This window comes from Hydractinia symbiolongicarpus, chromosome 9, assembly GCF_029227915.1.
Source record: "Hydractinia symbiolongicarpus strain clone_291-10 chromosome 9, HSymV2.1, whole genome shotgun sequence".
Lineage (NCBI taxonomy): Eukaryota > Metazoa > Cnidaria > Hydrozoa > Anthoathecata > Hydractiniidae > Hydractinia > Hydractinia symbiolongicarpus.
The window spans coordinates 28,657,370-28,674,427 of NC_079883.1; the positions used below are offsets into that span (position 1 = coordinate 28,657,370).

General features: G+C 35.3%; 2 protein-coding genes across 2 annotated transcripts; both read right to left on the minus strand.

Annotated features, from left to right (window-relative positions):
- Positions 1–2,771: 2,771 nt before the first annotated feature.
- Positions 2,772–3,663, minus strand: LOC130657514 (translin-associated protein X-like). The gene has a single exon (XM_057460502.1). It carries the CDS (start codon positions 3,612–3,614, stop codon positions 2,823–2,825), a length of 792 nt encoding a protein of 263 aa, XP_057316485.1. The 5' UTR covers positions 3,615–3,663; the 3' UTR covers positions 2,772–2,822.
- Positions 3,664–3,795: 132 nt separating this feature from the next.
- LOC130657910 (uncharacterized protein K02A2.6-like) lies at positions 3,796–6,189 on the minus strand (the record flags this gene model as incomplete). The annotated part of the gene is made up of 1 exon (XM_057460896.1): positions 3,796–6,189. A coding segment is annotated over one exon (903 nt), but the record flags the coding sequence as incomplete, so codon positions are not given.
- Between the last annotated feature and the right edge of the window lie 10,869 nt (positions 6,190–17,058).

A 17,058-nucleotide genomic window follows, 5' to 3' on the forward strand; every position in this document is an offset into this window, starting at 1 on the left:
GGCCCAAATAGATAGAACAATTTTGTAGATCAATTTTCAATAAATATTACTTGTCGGAATATTGTTGAAAAAAATACACGCAGAAATTTTAGGTCAATAATTATTCAATTCTTAAATTGATTTTATATTTTTGTATACATACAAGAACAATCTGGATTTAATTTATCACAACATCAAACATGAGCGAAAATGAAGATAAAATAATTTTTGTGCTCCTTAATCTTTTTAAATAGTTTCATTCTTTCACATGAAAGAAACGTTAAAAAAATAACTGTATGGATGAAAGATTGGCTCTATCACGGAAATGAAAGGGGAGCATATAATACAATTCTCAACGAATTAAAATTGACAGATTTTTAGAGTAATCCAAAATTATCTGATATAACTGTAGTCGGGTTTCTCTTCACTACTATTTACACTCTTTTACGTGCATAAAAACATTTGAAACGAATAAAGTTCTGAGCGTAAATTCGAAAAAAGTGAGCAGCTGTCGGTTTCCGCTGAAAAAATATTGTTGTCACGAAAATTGATGTAAATAAAATCAAACTATCTTGATTTTATTAGATCGGTTTTTGAATATTGATTTGTGTGTTTACTTCATTTTAGTATTATCGTGCTATTAATTTTTAATGATATATACACGGCAATCTTAGATCAATTTTAGTTTAATATTTTATTTTAAAAACTGATCTGCAAAAATTGTTCCGTCTATCCAGGCCTTCATGAAATAATCAAATATAGCATTACAACACCAACTGCGCATCAAAAGGTTTTCCGTGAAATCAGTAGAGACACAAAAATATCAAAATTCTAGTTTAGTTTTGAAGCTTTTAAATATCACAAATAACGGAAATAATTTGAAGCATCCCCATTGCCCATTAAAGAGCTATTGTGAGACTTTAAATTCATCGGGATGTCCACGAAAAAGGTAGGCGAGATTTTTTTTAGTTTCCTCGAAAGTTTTACCGTATGAGTTTTCTTATACAAACGATGGGTATAAATAGAATAAATAAAATTTAAATCACATGATAAACTGGGTCTATAATTTCTATACTATACCAAATCGGCTCTTTTAACACCGACCTACATCTATTGCCGGTGCCACTTACGCCGTTTTTTTTCCAAAATTTACTGTTTGAAACGCTATGCACTCTGTAAAAACACTAGTAAGCATTTTTATGAAATTTGAAGGAATACGTTAAGTCACGAAGTAAAAAAAAGCAATTTTTTTTAATAAGAGATAATTAAGGAAAATTAGAAAAATTTTCAACAATCAATTGATGGGGTTTTTGGTTGTGGGTTTTCAATCTCGTATCATTTTGTCAAGCTTCGACTTAGGGCCGGCGTTATAACCTATAGGGTGGGCATTTTAAGGGCTGATATGTTATGTTCAATATCCTATATTATAATACGCTTGTGTGACCGACTATGAAAGTCCATGGAATAAAAAACATCGGTCCCTTTCTTAAAAATTACGCGTTGTAATAAAGGGGGGGGGGAGGGGGGGGGGGGGGGGAACAAAAGTTATTTTGTGGCATTCAGAAAATATTTAGGCTAGAAAAAAAATATAGATTTCTAAATTCTGACATCTACTAAGATTTTTGATAACAAATAACTAACTATATTTAACAACTAAATTTCTACATATCTTTCTAACAACATTTTGACGGAATTTTGATAGCTTTATGGGGGTGAAAATAAATAGGTTTTAGAAGTACTTTTAAGTAAACTTTTAAAATAAGGTCTTTGAGTTTGTTATGATGAGATGTGCCAAATTTGAATAAATATACAAACGGAAACATTCTACAACAAATCAAACGCACAATATGGTGGCTTCATCTTAATTCATGAATCTTTCCTTATTTTCTTTATCTTTACTCACAAAGTAAATATGAATTTGTTAAGTACGTCCAGTATCTAGTATAAAATAATAAAAATATATTTGTCACATGTTGTTCTACAATTTTTGCTAATTTGATCTTTAACTTTTTCTTGATTCATTATTATTTTGAGCGTATTGACCAGATATTCCATTGTTTTTTTGATTTAGCCACCCGTCTAGCAAAATGTGTAAAAATACGTAATTATAAATAATTCAGCTATTACGAAGATGTAAACAAAACTTGTGTTTTTAGCAGACTCTTTTATATTTTGGGTCTAGTGTGTTGTCGTTCTGCAAAGTTTAAGGTGAAAATTTACTGTTTTATGTGAAAAACATCAAATTTTTATAACCCTACGATTATTTTCAATATAAAAATTGGCCAAATTCGCAATCTTTAATTCCGCAATTCTTTCTTCTGCATTGTTTTCTTACGCAATAATTTCTTTCCTGAAGTTATATCTTTAATACACTTCGAGAAACGCCAACAAGTTTTCGAGTAACAATATCTTTAGCGCAGGTAAACTTAAATTGGAAAATTATTTCTCCTTCCAGCCTGTTTCTCACAGAATTCAAAATTGGCATTATCTTTTGCGTATCTGCTCATTTAAAAAACTTTTATGCTGAAGACTACCTCCTGAAATTAATTTATTTCCCCGTCTATCAAATTATATTCCCATAATTTTTTTGTGTGATCCAACAAATTAAATTGGTTCCGTAAAGTTTATTCTCGACGAAACTAAACGAACATAAGATCATCAGTATAAAATTTGGGGGAAGAAAATGTTGCTGTACAGGCAGACTTTAATTTGGCGAATATTTGGTGGATTTCGTTAAATCCGCTACATTTTCTTCCCACCGAAATTTCTCGCTTTTAATAAGGTAATCGAAATTAACCAGACAGATTTTTTTTAATGTACCATTATATACATGAAACTTAATTTCACATTGACAAATTATCGTCTGAATCCTTTAACATATTGAGATCTTCTAACAAAAATGCTGGCACTTCTGAACCACGAATCTTTAAAATATAACAAGCATTCTCAACTTTCTTTAAGCTGTTCTTCATCACGTTCATCTTTCGGTTCATGTCTCTATGCACTCCAGAAAAAACAGAAAATTCATTATGTATAAGTCTCAACATTAAACATATTTCATCAACCCTGGTTGGATTGCCCTCACTAATACAATTAATAGCCATACGCATAAGTTCTCCAGTAAGATCAGCCACACCAAGCACATAATCATAATGGGTTAATAAAACCTTGTTGTTTTTGAACTGAAAGTACAAACTTAGAACTTCTTCGTAAGATACCAGCTTTTTCGATTTGAGGTAATGAAGCAAAGACACGGCTTCAATGAACTCTTGCAAACCTGGTGAAACTGCCCTTAGAAATTGATAGGGATCCTCATTTACTAATTCTTCAGCAATTTTAGAAATCAACTCTAGAATGGGTTTAATGTTTTCCTCAGCTTCAGCAACTAAACTTTCCGGTTCTTCATGTTTTCTTAGTAATCCAAAAATCACCCTTTTACTTCTGATTGTAATGTCCCGACTTGATTTTACAAGTCTTTCATATTTATCATTTCGTTTATCAAGGTGATCGCGATAAGAAATAAAGCACTTATATAAATCACTGCTCTCCTGTAGAATATTCTTCTTTTTCTTTTTTAATTCCTCTTCCTTGTTATTCGAGTTCCTTTCCCTTTTGCTTGCTTTCTTCTCACTCATAATTTCAACTTTGTTGCTAAAAAATACTAAAAAAAGTTAATATTTTACGACATTATAAACTATATATATAGCCATAGTGATATTAAAGAAGGTATATATATACAGTGAAAGGAAAATGGGAAATGCTTGTTTTAAATGATCCAGTGAGAGATTTTGCCGTATATATTATACTTGTTGTATTGTTATGCTCTAGGCAAACAATATTATTACGTTGCATAATCTCGGGGGAGTCCCTTCGTTTGTAAAAGTCACTGACAGTCAACTTGACAGTTCGTTTTTTAATTAGCATCACCTTTTTCGATTAGCATTACATGATTAATCAAAAAGTTTCGGTCAATTAGTAATTTTATTTTTAGTGTGTACATATATATACTTAAGATTTCTTACAAAATTATTATAACAATTGCAAACATTATCTATAAATTATTTTTCCAAGTAGAAGCACATTGAGTACTATGTGAAAGAAGTTAGCCAGCCACCTAAAAAAGAATGATTTTATTATTTGCAGCATTATGCTATGCTTTTTGTTTAGTTCTGATGCTAATATTGGCCACACGTACACACCATATACTTTTGAGAAATAAGGCTGATTTCAAAGGGCACTTTATTCTAAGCAAACTTGTCCACATCACTATCTATCACTATTCTTTATGAACAGAATTTACACAATATATATATATATATACAATAGTAATTTTGCCAGTGCTACTTGAGTCAAAAATTCAAATAAAGGTACCAGGCGAGCATGTCCTATTTAGGTGATGTCTATTCGTGCCATCTTTTTCTGATACTTGCTTTTTCATTTTTGTTGGAGCAAAGTTTGTGTACTTTGCTTTGCAGGACTAAAAATCTTTGCATTAACTAATTAATTAGGCCATAGCGTATGATTATTAGAATAGAATTTTAAAGTTTCAAATTTTATAAGAGTTATTCAGCTGCAAAACATTCTCACTGCAGTTGATTTGTGTTACTATTTCTTCATAAAACATCAAATATTTTGGCTACCAATTGAACAAGGTTGCCGACTCGCCGGAAACGCAGCAAAAACCACATGGCTGCTGACGACTTCTGGGGTTTAAAAAAAACCCTTAAAATTTCACCCGGAGAAACCAGAATCAAACCGAGAGAACACTTTTTTAAACATTTATTACCATGTATATATATATAATTTATTCTTGTAATGCCGAGCAATGGTAGTGGAAGAACTGTGAAAAGAACTGTTTTTTATATCATTCCATAAATAGCTGTAATAAAATTCCACAAACAATAAACTGAAAGTACAACGACAAATAGCACCTTCCATCTTCCCAACAAAATTTAAATGAGAACAATGAGCTCGCGTACGTTGCATTTCGGGTGGTTTCGGACGGGCTACGCTTTTCGGGGTGGTTAGCTACAGATAAAAACCTTGAAAAAAAAGCCCAATAAATGTCTGTGGCTGAGTTACAACTTAGAAGGATGAGAAACTAGACGCCATCTTAATTCGTACTACAAACGTGTTACCGAATTGCCGTGACCGACATATATATAAACAAACTATTATATATCAAAATGGTAGCCGTAATAGTGGTATAGTGCAACACCTCCCTACCGAAAAAAAAATTAACAAAAGAAAAGTGAGTCTGAGTCAATAAAACGATGGCCTTTTGATCAAGTACTGTCCTATTTTTCTTTACGACATGACATAGTCCTTAAAGCGAGTTGGTAATTTAGTTGTTCTCTGTGGCCTTATTGGTGTCATGGACGAATCTTCGATTGAGGCTTGCTTTGCTTGTGGACTGCTGCGTGGTCGTTCAGATGGAAGAGGTCGTGCTACATGGGTTATAGGTGCTTGATTGTGTGCAGGTGTTATTTGATCCAACAGTGGTTTGACTGTGGTATGTTGAGGTTGTACGATGACAGTTTTATGTATGCTCAGTGGCCTGGATGGTGCTGCCGCTGGTTTGATGTGAACCCGGTTTCTTGTGATAATGGTATTCTGTGGTGTTTGCAAGGTATACGACATGTCATTTTTTCTGATTATTCGTCCACACGTCCATGGTTGTCCCCGTTTTTGTGGAGGTGGTTTAGCATATGCGTATGTGCCAACGTCTGGTTTGTCGTGAACCGGTCCTGAATGACGGTCGTATATTTCCTTGGCTGTTCTTCGTTTGTCAATTATCTGTTGTGTTGTATTGGCTACGTCTATGGGTGATGGTAAAAGTGCAGACTTTGAGGTTGGTAGCATAGTTCGGGTTCTTCGGTTCATCATTCTTTGTGCAGGGGAACTCAAGTGTCCCTGTTGCGGAGTATTTCTGTAGTTTAGAAGCGCTATTTGGAAGTCTTGAGACTTTTTGAGCATGTTTTTTGCAGCTTTGACTGCAGCTTCAGCACGTCCATTCCCTTTTGGGTAATATGGAGCAGAGCGAGTATGGTGGAAGCCATATTGTTTGGCGAAATTCTTGAACTCATTGCTGATGAACTGTGGTCCATTGTCTGTATGGCATATTTCAGGGATCCCATAACGCGAAAAGTGTGCTGTGGTGTGCCTTACAACAGTAGAGGCAAGGGTGTTTGGTAAGTGATCAACTTCAATTCAGTCAGAGAAGTGGCATACTGTGACCAGATAGTCCTTATTCTTGTATTCAAACAGATCTTGGCTAACAATTTGCCAAGGGAGTGACGGAACAGGAATTGATCGCATCGGTTCTTTAGATGCCGATCTTTGGTATTTTGCACAATCGGAGCAGTCATGACACATGTTAGTAATGTCTCTTGCCATATTTGGCCAGAAAAGTACTTCTTTTGCCATTCTCGTGTTGGAAGCTGCACCCATGTGATTGGTATGTATTTTCTGAAGCATTTCATTTCTCAGTCCGTTTGGTATCATGGTACAGTGTCCTTTATATATAAAACCATTGTTGATGGACAGTTCGTCTCTAAAGTTCCAGTATGGTTTGAGATCCTGATCAAGTTGTTGTGGTTCATCTGGCCATCCTCTTTGTATCAGGGTGTAGAGCCGTTGAAAGGTTGGGTCATTTTTCGTAGCTGATAGGATGTTCATTTCCGTGTCGTTTTTGAGCTGATGGTGGTGTTGTGGATACTCTGACTCTGTATCAACGCGGAATACTTCAAAGGCATTTATTGTGTTTGTAGAAGGTTTGGTGAGTGGTGCTCTGGATAGGGTATCTGCTATGTAGAGTGTGGTTCCTTTCTTGTAGGTTACCGTAAATTGGTATCTCTGTAGTCTGGATAGCATTCTTTGAAGTCGTGCCGGTGCTCGGTTGAGTGGCTTCTTCATGATGATTTCCAGAGGTTTGTGGTCGCTATGTACTTCAATGTTTTTGTGTCCGTACAGCCAGTGGTCAAACTTGGAGAATGCATTACATATAGCTAAACACTCTTTCTCAATTTGAGAGTATCTTCTCTCAGTTTCAGTGAGAGTACAAGACGTGAATGCGACTGGTTGTAACTGTTCTTGATTGTTGTTTTGTAGAAGTGTTCCTCCAAGACCATTGTCACTTGCGTCAACCTGGAGTATCACCTTCTTAGCTGGATCAAAGTATTGTAGGACAGGTGTAGATGCTATAAGTGATTTAGCATCTGAAAATGCAGTCTGTTGTGTTGAAGACCATGTGAACGCCATGTCTGTTTTTGTTAGTTCAGTCAATGGCCGGATGACAGTGCTCAAGTTCTGGCAGTAAGGTGATAAGTAGTTGACCATTCCAATGAAGCGTTGCAGGCTCTTTTTGTCGTGTGGTTTTGGCATCTGTAGGATGGCATCAGTTTTCTCCGGATCAGCTTTGATGCCATTTTGTGTAAGAATGTGTCCTACAAATTTCTGTTCTTTCTGCTTGAATTTGAGTTTTGCTGGGTTGAATCTAATGTTCTTGGTTCTAGCTCTTTCCATTAGTGCAATGAGATTTTTGTCATGATCCCTTTCTGCTGTCTGGTATGTTTCCCCACAACCATATACTATGATGTCATCAGCTATGGGTGCGATACCTTCTAGTCCTTCTAACGCTGTCATGAGTCTCATTTGAAATTTCTCTGGAGCACCGTTGATGCCAAATGGAAGTCTTTTCCATCGATAACGTCCATAGGTAGTGTGCATTGTTGTCATATCTGATGATTTTTCATCTAACGGCACGTGAAAATACCCATCCTTTACATCAATTAATGTGAAACATTTTGCATTGTTCAGTTTGTGTAGATGTTCATTCAGTGTTGGCATTTGGTATACAGGTCGTCCTATTGCTTTGTTTATTGTTTGGCTGGGGTCTATGCATACACGAAATTTGTTTGGTTGTTCTCTGCAAAGTATGTTTGAACACCATGGAGTTGGTTGTGTCACTTTTTCCAGTATTCCTTCTTTGACATATCTGTCTATAGCTGCTTTTTCTTTCCCACGTTTGCTCAGTGGTACTCGGTGAATTGGCATTTGAACTGGTGTAACATCATTTTTTACCCGGAATGATACTGGTGGTTGGAGACAGCCAACACCGTTAAAGCTATCTTTTTAGCATTCAATTAATGACTCCTTGGTCAGGGGATGGGTTGTATCTAATGGCTTTGTTTTGTTAACATGTGTTTTTGGTTGGCTAGTGGTTGTTGGCTGATTCAGGTTGCCTTGCTGTTGCAGAGAGTAGATATCCCCTGTGTTGATTGTCATGATGTTCATGTTTACACAGTCTTTACCAGAAAGGAGAGCTGGCTTTCCGATCATGTCCTTCGAGTCAAGGACTTGGAACACTAGACTATGATACTTTTTGAACTTTTCGCACAAAAGGGTGATTTTCCCGATGGGTCTGATTGGCTCACTTTTGTTCCCATAAGGAAGTAATACACAACGTGATTTCTGAAGCTCGATATCAGGAAAGTATTTCTGGACGACCTGATGCGATATGGTGTTGGATGTAGCGGCGGAGTCGATTTGGAACTGTAGGTTTACAAAGTTTCTCCCTGTTGATGAACACAAAAACTTTGAATAAAATTTTTCCTGATTTGATTAGGATTGTCCATTCCGTTGATCTGTTGCGTACGCTGTGCTGTAATACAGTGGTTGTTCATCAGTGTAGTATGTTGGTTGTTGCTGCTCAGGTGATTCTGTTCTGCTTTCTGGTTGATGATATGTTGATGTTGCATGAAGGTGGTTGGTCGACTTTTGCATACCCTGCGGATTGCTGTTTGGTTGTGGAGGACGTTGGTTATTTCTTCTGTTGTAGTTGGGTCTGTTGTATCCCTTGTTGCCAAGGTGGCTGACATTTTGTTGTTCTAGACATACTCTTGCAAAGTGGTCAAATCCACCACACCTTGTGCATTTACGTCCATTAGCTGGGCAAGTTGCCCAAGGATGTGGTCCTTTATTGCCTCCACACCAGTGGCAAGTATTTGGCTCACGTCTCAATTTCATGTCTCTGTGTTTCTTCCTTTGTTGTGGTGGTATTGTTGCTTTTGTCCAGTGAACATTCTCTTCTGTCCCTTTTGATGCATCACTGATGAGTTTGTTTGTCACTCGAGCAGATTCCATTGACTTGGCCTCTGCGACAACATCTGACATTGTTTTCTGTGTGCCATCTGTTCTCAGATGTGTTTTTAACAGTTCAGTTTGTGCTGTGTCCTCACAAAGTCCAAAGACAAACTTATCACGACACATAATGTCTGTAATTTCTCCATATTCACACAGGCTTCCGGCTTGTCGTATTCGGACCTCCCAATCCTGGACTGTCTCATCTTGATTTTGGGACGAATGCCAGAATTTGAACCGATCAGTCATTAGGGTAGATCCTGTTGTTCCTGTGTAATGTGTGCGTAGACGATTCATCCAAATCCACGGTTTTTTCTTATCATCTACTGGAATGGATGGCTCAATGGTATAACGTATCATCTGGAGAGCTTCATCTGGCATTGAAGATCTCAGTGCAGAGATCTCCAACAAAGGTTGCTTGTAATGTTCTGCTTGCTCAGTTTGTGAGTCTTTCTCTAAATTTCTGTAGTTCGACTGAATGCAATAGTCATTGAATCTAAGTTCAAAATTCTTGAAATTTTCAGATATGTTGCCAGTTAACTTCAATTCTGGTCGTTTATGTGATGTATTCATTTTTACTTCTGACACCAAGTTACAACTTAGAAGGATGAGAAACTAGACACCATCTTAATTCGTACTACAAACGTGTTACCGAATTGCCGTGACCGACATATATATAAACAAACTATTATATATCAAAATGGTAGCCGTAATAGTGGTATAGTGCAACAGCTGCCCTCACATATACAGTGCTTTCAGAGAGTTGGCACCCTCTTTCAATAGAGGCAGTTGTACCTATTGCATACACAAGAAAATTTGCCTGTTTCCTTAAATTTTGATACTGAATTCGAATATGTCAGTCAGGGAAATCCTCTTAATTAAGATGTACAGCTTAATTTAGATGTCAGCTTAATTAGGATGTATGATACAGTCTAATTAGGCGTTTTACAGCCTAGTTAAGATGTACAAAACTTTGATCGTCTAAAACACACATTTAAATGAATTTTAGCATCTATCACTAAATAAATCCAATATTTACGTGCATATAAACATCTCCAATACATTAGTTTTTTGTAGCACCCCGGAGATACGCTAAATTTGAAGTTTTAAGAATATCCGCTTAAATAGGATAACATCCTAACTGGGATGGCAGTACAGCTTAAACAGACTATCGCTAATGATGAACCATTGTTTATAGTTCCATATCTTTTGAACCCAGGGTGCTGGAAATACCGTTCTTCTTTTTTAATATAGTGGTCAAACTGACGATGAAAGAGCTGCAGCGGTGATTCCGCTAAAATTTACATTTTTCGAGAAATTGGGAAAAAACTTTTTCTACCTCCTAATTTAGATGTATGTCACCTAATTAAGCTGTATGATACAGCTTATTTAGGAGATCTCCAAATTAAGCTATACAGCTGTATTTAGCTGTAATTAAGAGGATTTCCCTGACTATATGTTAGCTATAGCTAGCTAGCTAGCTAGTCATTTTGTTAAAAATGATCAGAAAATTTCAAGCATGTTAACCTACATCAAAGAATAAGAGACTTGGCTATTTATGCCAAGCGCAACTATGATATCCAGATGAAATATAGCCTTTTCCCAGATGCAACCCTATAATATAGAACATGTGTTTTTAATTTATAACAAACTAGCTAAACACAAAATCTGTTAACAGGATGGCTCCCAAATGATATCTAAACCAAAAATATGTAGGTAATAGCTAATAGCCTGATTAGGTTTACAGAAGTATATATGTTAGCTAAAAAAGAGCAAATCATAGTCATAAAAAAGACTATGAGCAAACGTTGAAACAACGACAGTCCAAAAAGTCTACAAAGTTCCAAGAATGTGTGGAAATTAATATAAAACAAAGTCCCGCAGTCCATGAACTCCTTGGCTATCGTTTAAAGCCGAGGGGCGGCCACGATCAACAATTTCACGAACTAGAAATTAAAAAAAAGTTGCGAAGCATACGCAAGTTGTAAGCAAAATTGAAACCAGTCAATAGTTGTTCCTTTGATATAATACGGCGAGGTGCTAACATCTTCCTGCAGGTGATATATGGGAACGCAACAAAACTGATATCATAGACGTAGAAACAATTCTGGGGACGAGGTTGTGAATAAAATTACCGCGGAACAACAACAATTCGTTGCGCTAAAGTAGTGATTTTTTGGCGAAAATTGAACATGCGCGGAATATTTCTTTTCAGAAGGTGCGAGAAAATTAGATCGCGCGAAACTAAACAAAAACGATTACTGAGAAATTTATTTCTATATTGTCAGTGTTGGTAACGTAAATTTAACATTGATGAAGCTTTTAGCGCCAATAATTCATGCAGTTATACTTCATAAAGTTAAAATCCTTATTCTGAAAGATATGCAATACATTGAGTTGTACAACTCGTAGTGTGCGAGAATGCCACGGAGTAAGGGGATGCGCGTCGTAAGGTACGCCCTTTCAACCGGAAGTTAATACTCGGGTCGAAGAAAATGTTATAGAGACTTTAACGATTTCGGAGATGAGAAGACGAACGAAGCAGCTTGTGGTGTTCTTTTCATGTAAAAATACCGGCACTAGTTATGAAAATCAATTCCTTGAAGCCACGGAAATCTGTTGCAATGAATTTCAAAAACTTACGGGAAACAACAAATAAAAACAAACAATCTACAGAAACGAAAACAATTTATTAACTTTATCAAGATTTACAAAACAGCTTCACATTTTTGACAGAAAAACAATAACAACAATAACGGTGTGACGTTTTGCTTTCTTCTTTTTATCTCACATATTGAAAGATAACATCTCTCGCCCCATTGTGCGCAATTTAAAAAGAAAACTTTTTTGTAGTAAAGTTTCTAAATACATTAAAATCCAGTGCCTTTGAGGGACAATATTTAGAGCTAACCTTCTAAACTGCAAATATATATCATTTGTTGGGACAGAGTTCTCAAAAAGTGTTTATTAGATACATTATGCTTGATATAATAAATAAAGTCATGCACCTCTGTTTACTTTGAGGGTTGTCTTATTTTAGGGATTGGTAGTTCAGTTGGTAGACCGTTCACTTCATATTCATATGGGTTTAATCCCACATAACAGTTGTGGCTTATTGAACAGAAATTTAAAAGGTTTCTGTAGCTCAAATGGAAGCTTTTTAACACTCTAGAACTGCCTTTGTTGTCCTGGAAAAAAATTGACAGGGTAAATATATTAAGATTAATAAGGCTAACCACATTGCTTGTCCTCATACTATTTTTCCTTTTAGCCAGGTGAACATGACAAATATCTGATGTTAAAGTCATTTAGGCGCCAAATAAAAGGTTTCTGAGTCCATCAGTGAGTAAAAACTAAAAATTAGGCAATTTTAGTAATCCTTAAATAAAAAGTTCCAACCATACCAACAAAGGTGCTGGCAGTTTCTGAATCTTTCTTTTCTGCACCAGAAAAGTCAAAAAAGTCAAGTTTAATACCCACAAATATATCAAATTTCGATCTTTTAAAAACTACACAAAGGAACAGTATCAGGGTCTCCTAAGGGATACAAACTTTCCAAATTATAATGAGTTCACGGACATTGATCTGGCCTACTCTGATTTTTTGACAAAACTAATGTCAGTAATAGATACTATAGCACCTACTAAAGAGGCCAGAATTAAATGCAACTCCCAGGAATGGTTTGATGGTGAGATTGCAGACAAGATTGCTACTAGAGATAAACTTTTTAAAAAGTTTAAGAAGTCAAAATTACAAATTGATTCTGATCTCTGGAATGAAGCAAAAAGTAATGTGCAAAATTTGATCAATAAAAAGAAAAAAGAATACTATAAAAACAAAATAACAGAAAACACAGGCAAACCTAAGGAACTATGGAAGACTCTAAAGTCTATGGGACTTGACAACTCAAAGAAGTCAGATCCGAACTACTGTCTAAAGGATGAGGATGCCTTACATTTTGATACAAAATCAAAACTAGAGATATTTAAGAACTTTTTCTCTGGTCTAGCAGATGGGCTGCTTCAAAATCTTCCTAAGCCCTCAAATAGATTTGGGATAAATGCTGTCATCTCATATTACAAATCGCTAAACATTGGAAACAAGATATTCAATTTTCAGCAAGTCTTAGAGGAAGATGTGCTGAATTTGCTGAATGATACTAGTACAACAAAAGCACCAGGACTTGATACTATATCTGGAATTTTCTTGAAGGATGGTGCTAATGTTCTCTGCAGACCAATAACTCAATTATGTAATCTATCTATCTCACTGTCATCTTTCCCTAGTGAATGCAAGATAGCTAAACTTAAGCCACTATATAAGAAGGGATCAAGAACTGATCCAAAGAATTACCGCCCTATATCTTTGCTTCCTCTTTTTTCTAAAATTATTGAAAGAGTGGTCCATAACCAAACACAAGCTTTCTTAGACGAAAACAATATATTATTTAAATTTCAGTCTGGCTTTAGAAGCTGTCATTCAACAGATTTTTGTCTATCATATATACATGACAAAATTTCAAAAGGTTTTGATGCAGGCTTGCTGTCTGGTATGATCCTCATTGACCTACAAAAAGCTTTCGATACCATCAACCACTCCATACTTTTGGAAAAATTAGGAACTCTTGGATTTTCAAATGAAGTAATTCTATGGTTCAGGTCTTACCTTGCAAACAGAACATTTTGTGTGTCAATAGATAACTTATCATCTAATCCAGGTAAACTGGAATGTGGTGTTCCCCAAGGTTCCCCAAGGTTGGGTCCACTTCTGTTCTTACTTTATGTAAACGATATGCCACAAGCTTTAGTACAATGTGATCTTTTTCTCTACGCAGATGATTCATGTCTCTTATTTCAACACAAAGACATAACTGAGATGGAAAATGCTCTTAATACAGACTTCAGTAATTTATGTGATTGGTTTGTGGACAACAAACTCAGCATACACTTTGGTGAAGATAAAACTAAGTCTATTCTTTTTGCCTCCAGGGGAAAAATTAAGAAAGCAGAAAAACTTAATATTTCCTACAATGGAGTAGAAATCAAGCAGCATACGAAAGTTGAATATCTTGGTTGCATCTTTGACCAATCACTGTCTGGTGAGTCAATGGCCTTACATGTGATTAACAAAATTAATGGCAAAATTAAATTTCTTTATCGTCAAAGCTCATTTTTGAACAAGGATCTGCGACGACTTCTTTGTAACTCTTTAATTCAACCACATTTCGACTATGCCAGTACTGTGTGGTATCCAAACCTGACAAAAGTTTTAAAAAAGAAGCTCCAGGTTGCTCAAAACAATTGTGTTCGCTTCTGTTTACAAAAAAGTAGCAGATCACATGTAGGTGCTACGGATTTTAAGGAAATAAATTGGCTACCAGTTGGCGAAAGGTTTAAAGTATGCGTAAACAATCATGCATATAAATTTTTTCAGAAAAAATGTCCTCTGTACATGTCTGATGTATTTATTCCATCAAGTCATAGAAGAGCTTCGACTCGTTCATCATTCCAGAGGCTTGAACAATCTTGTGTAAAAACATCCCAAGGTCAACAGTGTCTTTCCTACCTTGGACCCTCCTTATGGAATACTCTTCCTGAGGGTCTTAAAAGATCTAGTACTACAAACAGTTTTAAACACAACCTAAAAAAGCACTATTTTGATGTTATAACGAGAAGGGACTCAGATGATTTTGTGAATTAAATTCATATGATCTTTTGATAATCCTTTCGTTTTCGTTTTGCTTATCTTTTTTTCTATAAGGGTAGAAATGGACCACAATGGAAATCTCGCCTTGGCTTGTTTTGTGTTATCCAGCCATCAAACATATTAACACTCAGGAAAATTGCATTTAATTTTATTTTATATTTTTTATGATACATTTTAATATTATATATAGTTTATTATTTTATTTATTTGTTTTCAATTTCTTTTTCTCTGTAAATATTTTTAACGATTTTATAATGATGGCAAATATAACTTACTTACTTAATCTAGTCAAATCATTATAAAAGTGTTTTTTAAAGGATTTGATTGACGCAAGGCCAAGAGAAATTAAATCACAGTTTCTAGTCCTAAACACAATCAAAAAGACATGCAGAAAAATATCATTATGTATATTATATGTTATTTTTCCAACCAACATTTATGCAATCAGGAAGGGGAAATTATACATGTCTTGCATAATCCTTGAATTAAGGTGCAACACAAAATTTTAAAAGCTCCATAATACTAACACAAATACAAAAATATGTCCTCAACTTCATCCTGGGACTTAATTCATTTCTCTGGTAAGGCAAACCAGGTCAAGCGTATTTTGCAATCAGACCATTTTGAAAACTACGCCGAAAGACGTCTTTCATTATAGAATAGCACGATCGGATAGAGGATAAAAGAGGATTCTGTGTTTATGTGAAGAAAATGATGAAATGACTGTCAAATGGCTTATAGTATATATATAAACAAAATGGAAACTTTTACATATAATTTTGCATAATTTTAAAAATTTTCATATGCTTAAACACGTTGGCAGTGGACAAGAAACTGTAATTTATTTTCCTTGGACTAATATCGCAAGAAAATTGCAAAGTGTCAAACAGTTCTGAAAACGCACACAAAGGACATGTGCAGCTTTGGCTCCCTTTGGAGCTCTGTTTAAATTACAGTTTTTCTCAGGAGGGCATAAGCACGACTTATTTGTAAAGCGATATGCATTGATGGCGGTTTAGTAACAAAACTAGATATTTTTTTAATTACTGGACAGTTTTTACTCAATAAATAAAAAAATTATTTAACAAAAGCTTTCGACTGTAACTTCCGCCATCTTTAGTCATAATACAAAGAACATATAACACGTAATTTATAGAAAATGTAACGTAAAATGACTTTTGTTAATTAAATTTTTCGACTCGGTTATGTCTTTTTTATATGTCTATTTTCTGCAAGAGTGTGCCGATAAACCGCAAACGCCCGCATATAAAAGAGCGAGTTCGGGCGACTTTTCGAATTACATTGGCGGTTGTCGCCCGGAACATAGTAAGTTTATTTTAATTTTTATAGTTTTTTTGAATCATTAGTGTCTGTTTTTCTTTTCCTTTTCGGGCAATGTTCGGGTCTATTTGTGGTTTTTCGGGCAAATACTTGATTTTTTTTTAAAACGCCGAACTCGCCCGAAAACGTCCGCACTTTTTGCGGCGTATGCGGCTTATCGGCACCCTCGTTTTTCTGCACGAGTGATATTTTTCATCAAACAAAAAAATGTTATGAAAAAGGATCAGGCGCCTGACTCTAACAGGGTTGGTCGGCTGGATCCTTAACATCAGACATTCGGTATGTCTGCCCTACTGAAAACTACACAACGTGCAGCTTACAAAATATAGCTAGCTAGAGCTACAGGTGTCAACAAGTTTTTCTGCAGTCAGAAGGTAATAATATATCTACTCCATGTTTATACCAGAAATTACCTTCAATTCTTTTATACGTTTAGCTGTATATGTAGCTAGCTACAACAAAATTTAAAAACTACACAGGAGCTTTTGCAATCCAACTCAAATCTCAAGGAACAAAAAAATACTGAAAATACACGAGTGAAGACGATCAAAAACAGGACTAGCATTAGATTATTTTAAACAACAAAATCAGTTTTAAAACTATTATTCTTAGTTAAAAAGACATTTGAAATAACATTAAAAACATAATTTCAAAATAAATGAGAAATTAATTGTGTTATAATTAATATAAATACAAGAAAATAGAGCAAATTTCAAGTCTGTGAAATATACAATATACTGTGAAATATTTTCAAGGTTGTCTAAGAAATTCGTTTTTCCCGTTCCTTTTCGGTTTTTGTGGTTTCAAAAGTTCTAATGCCCGATATCGGATAACGTTGGACAAAATAAATGACCAACTTGGTCAACATATGTTGAGACAAGACAGTTAATT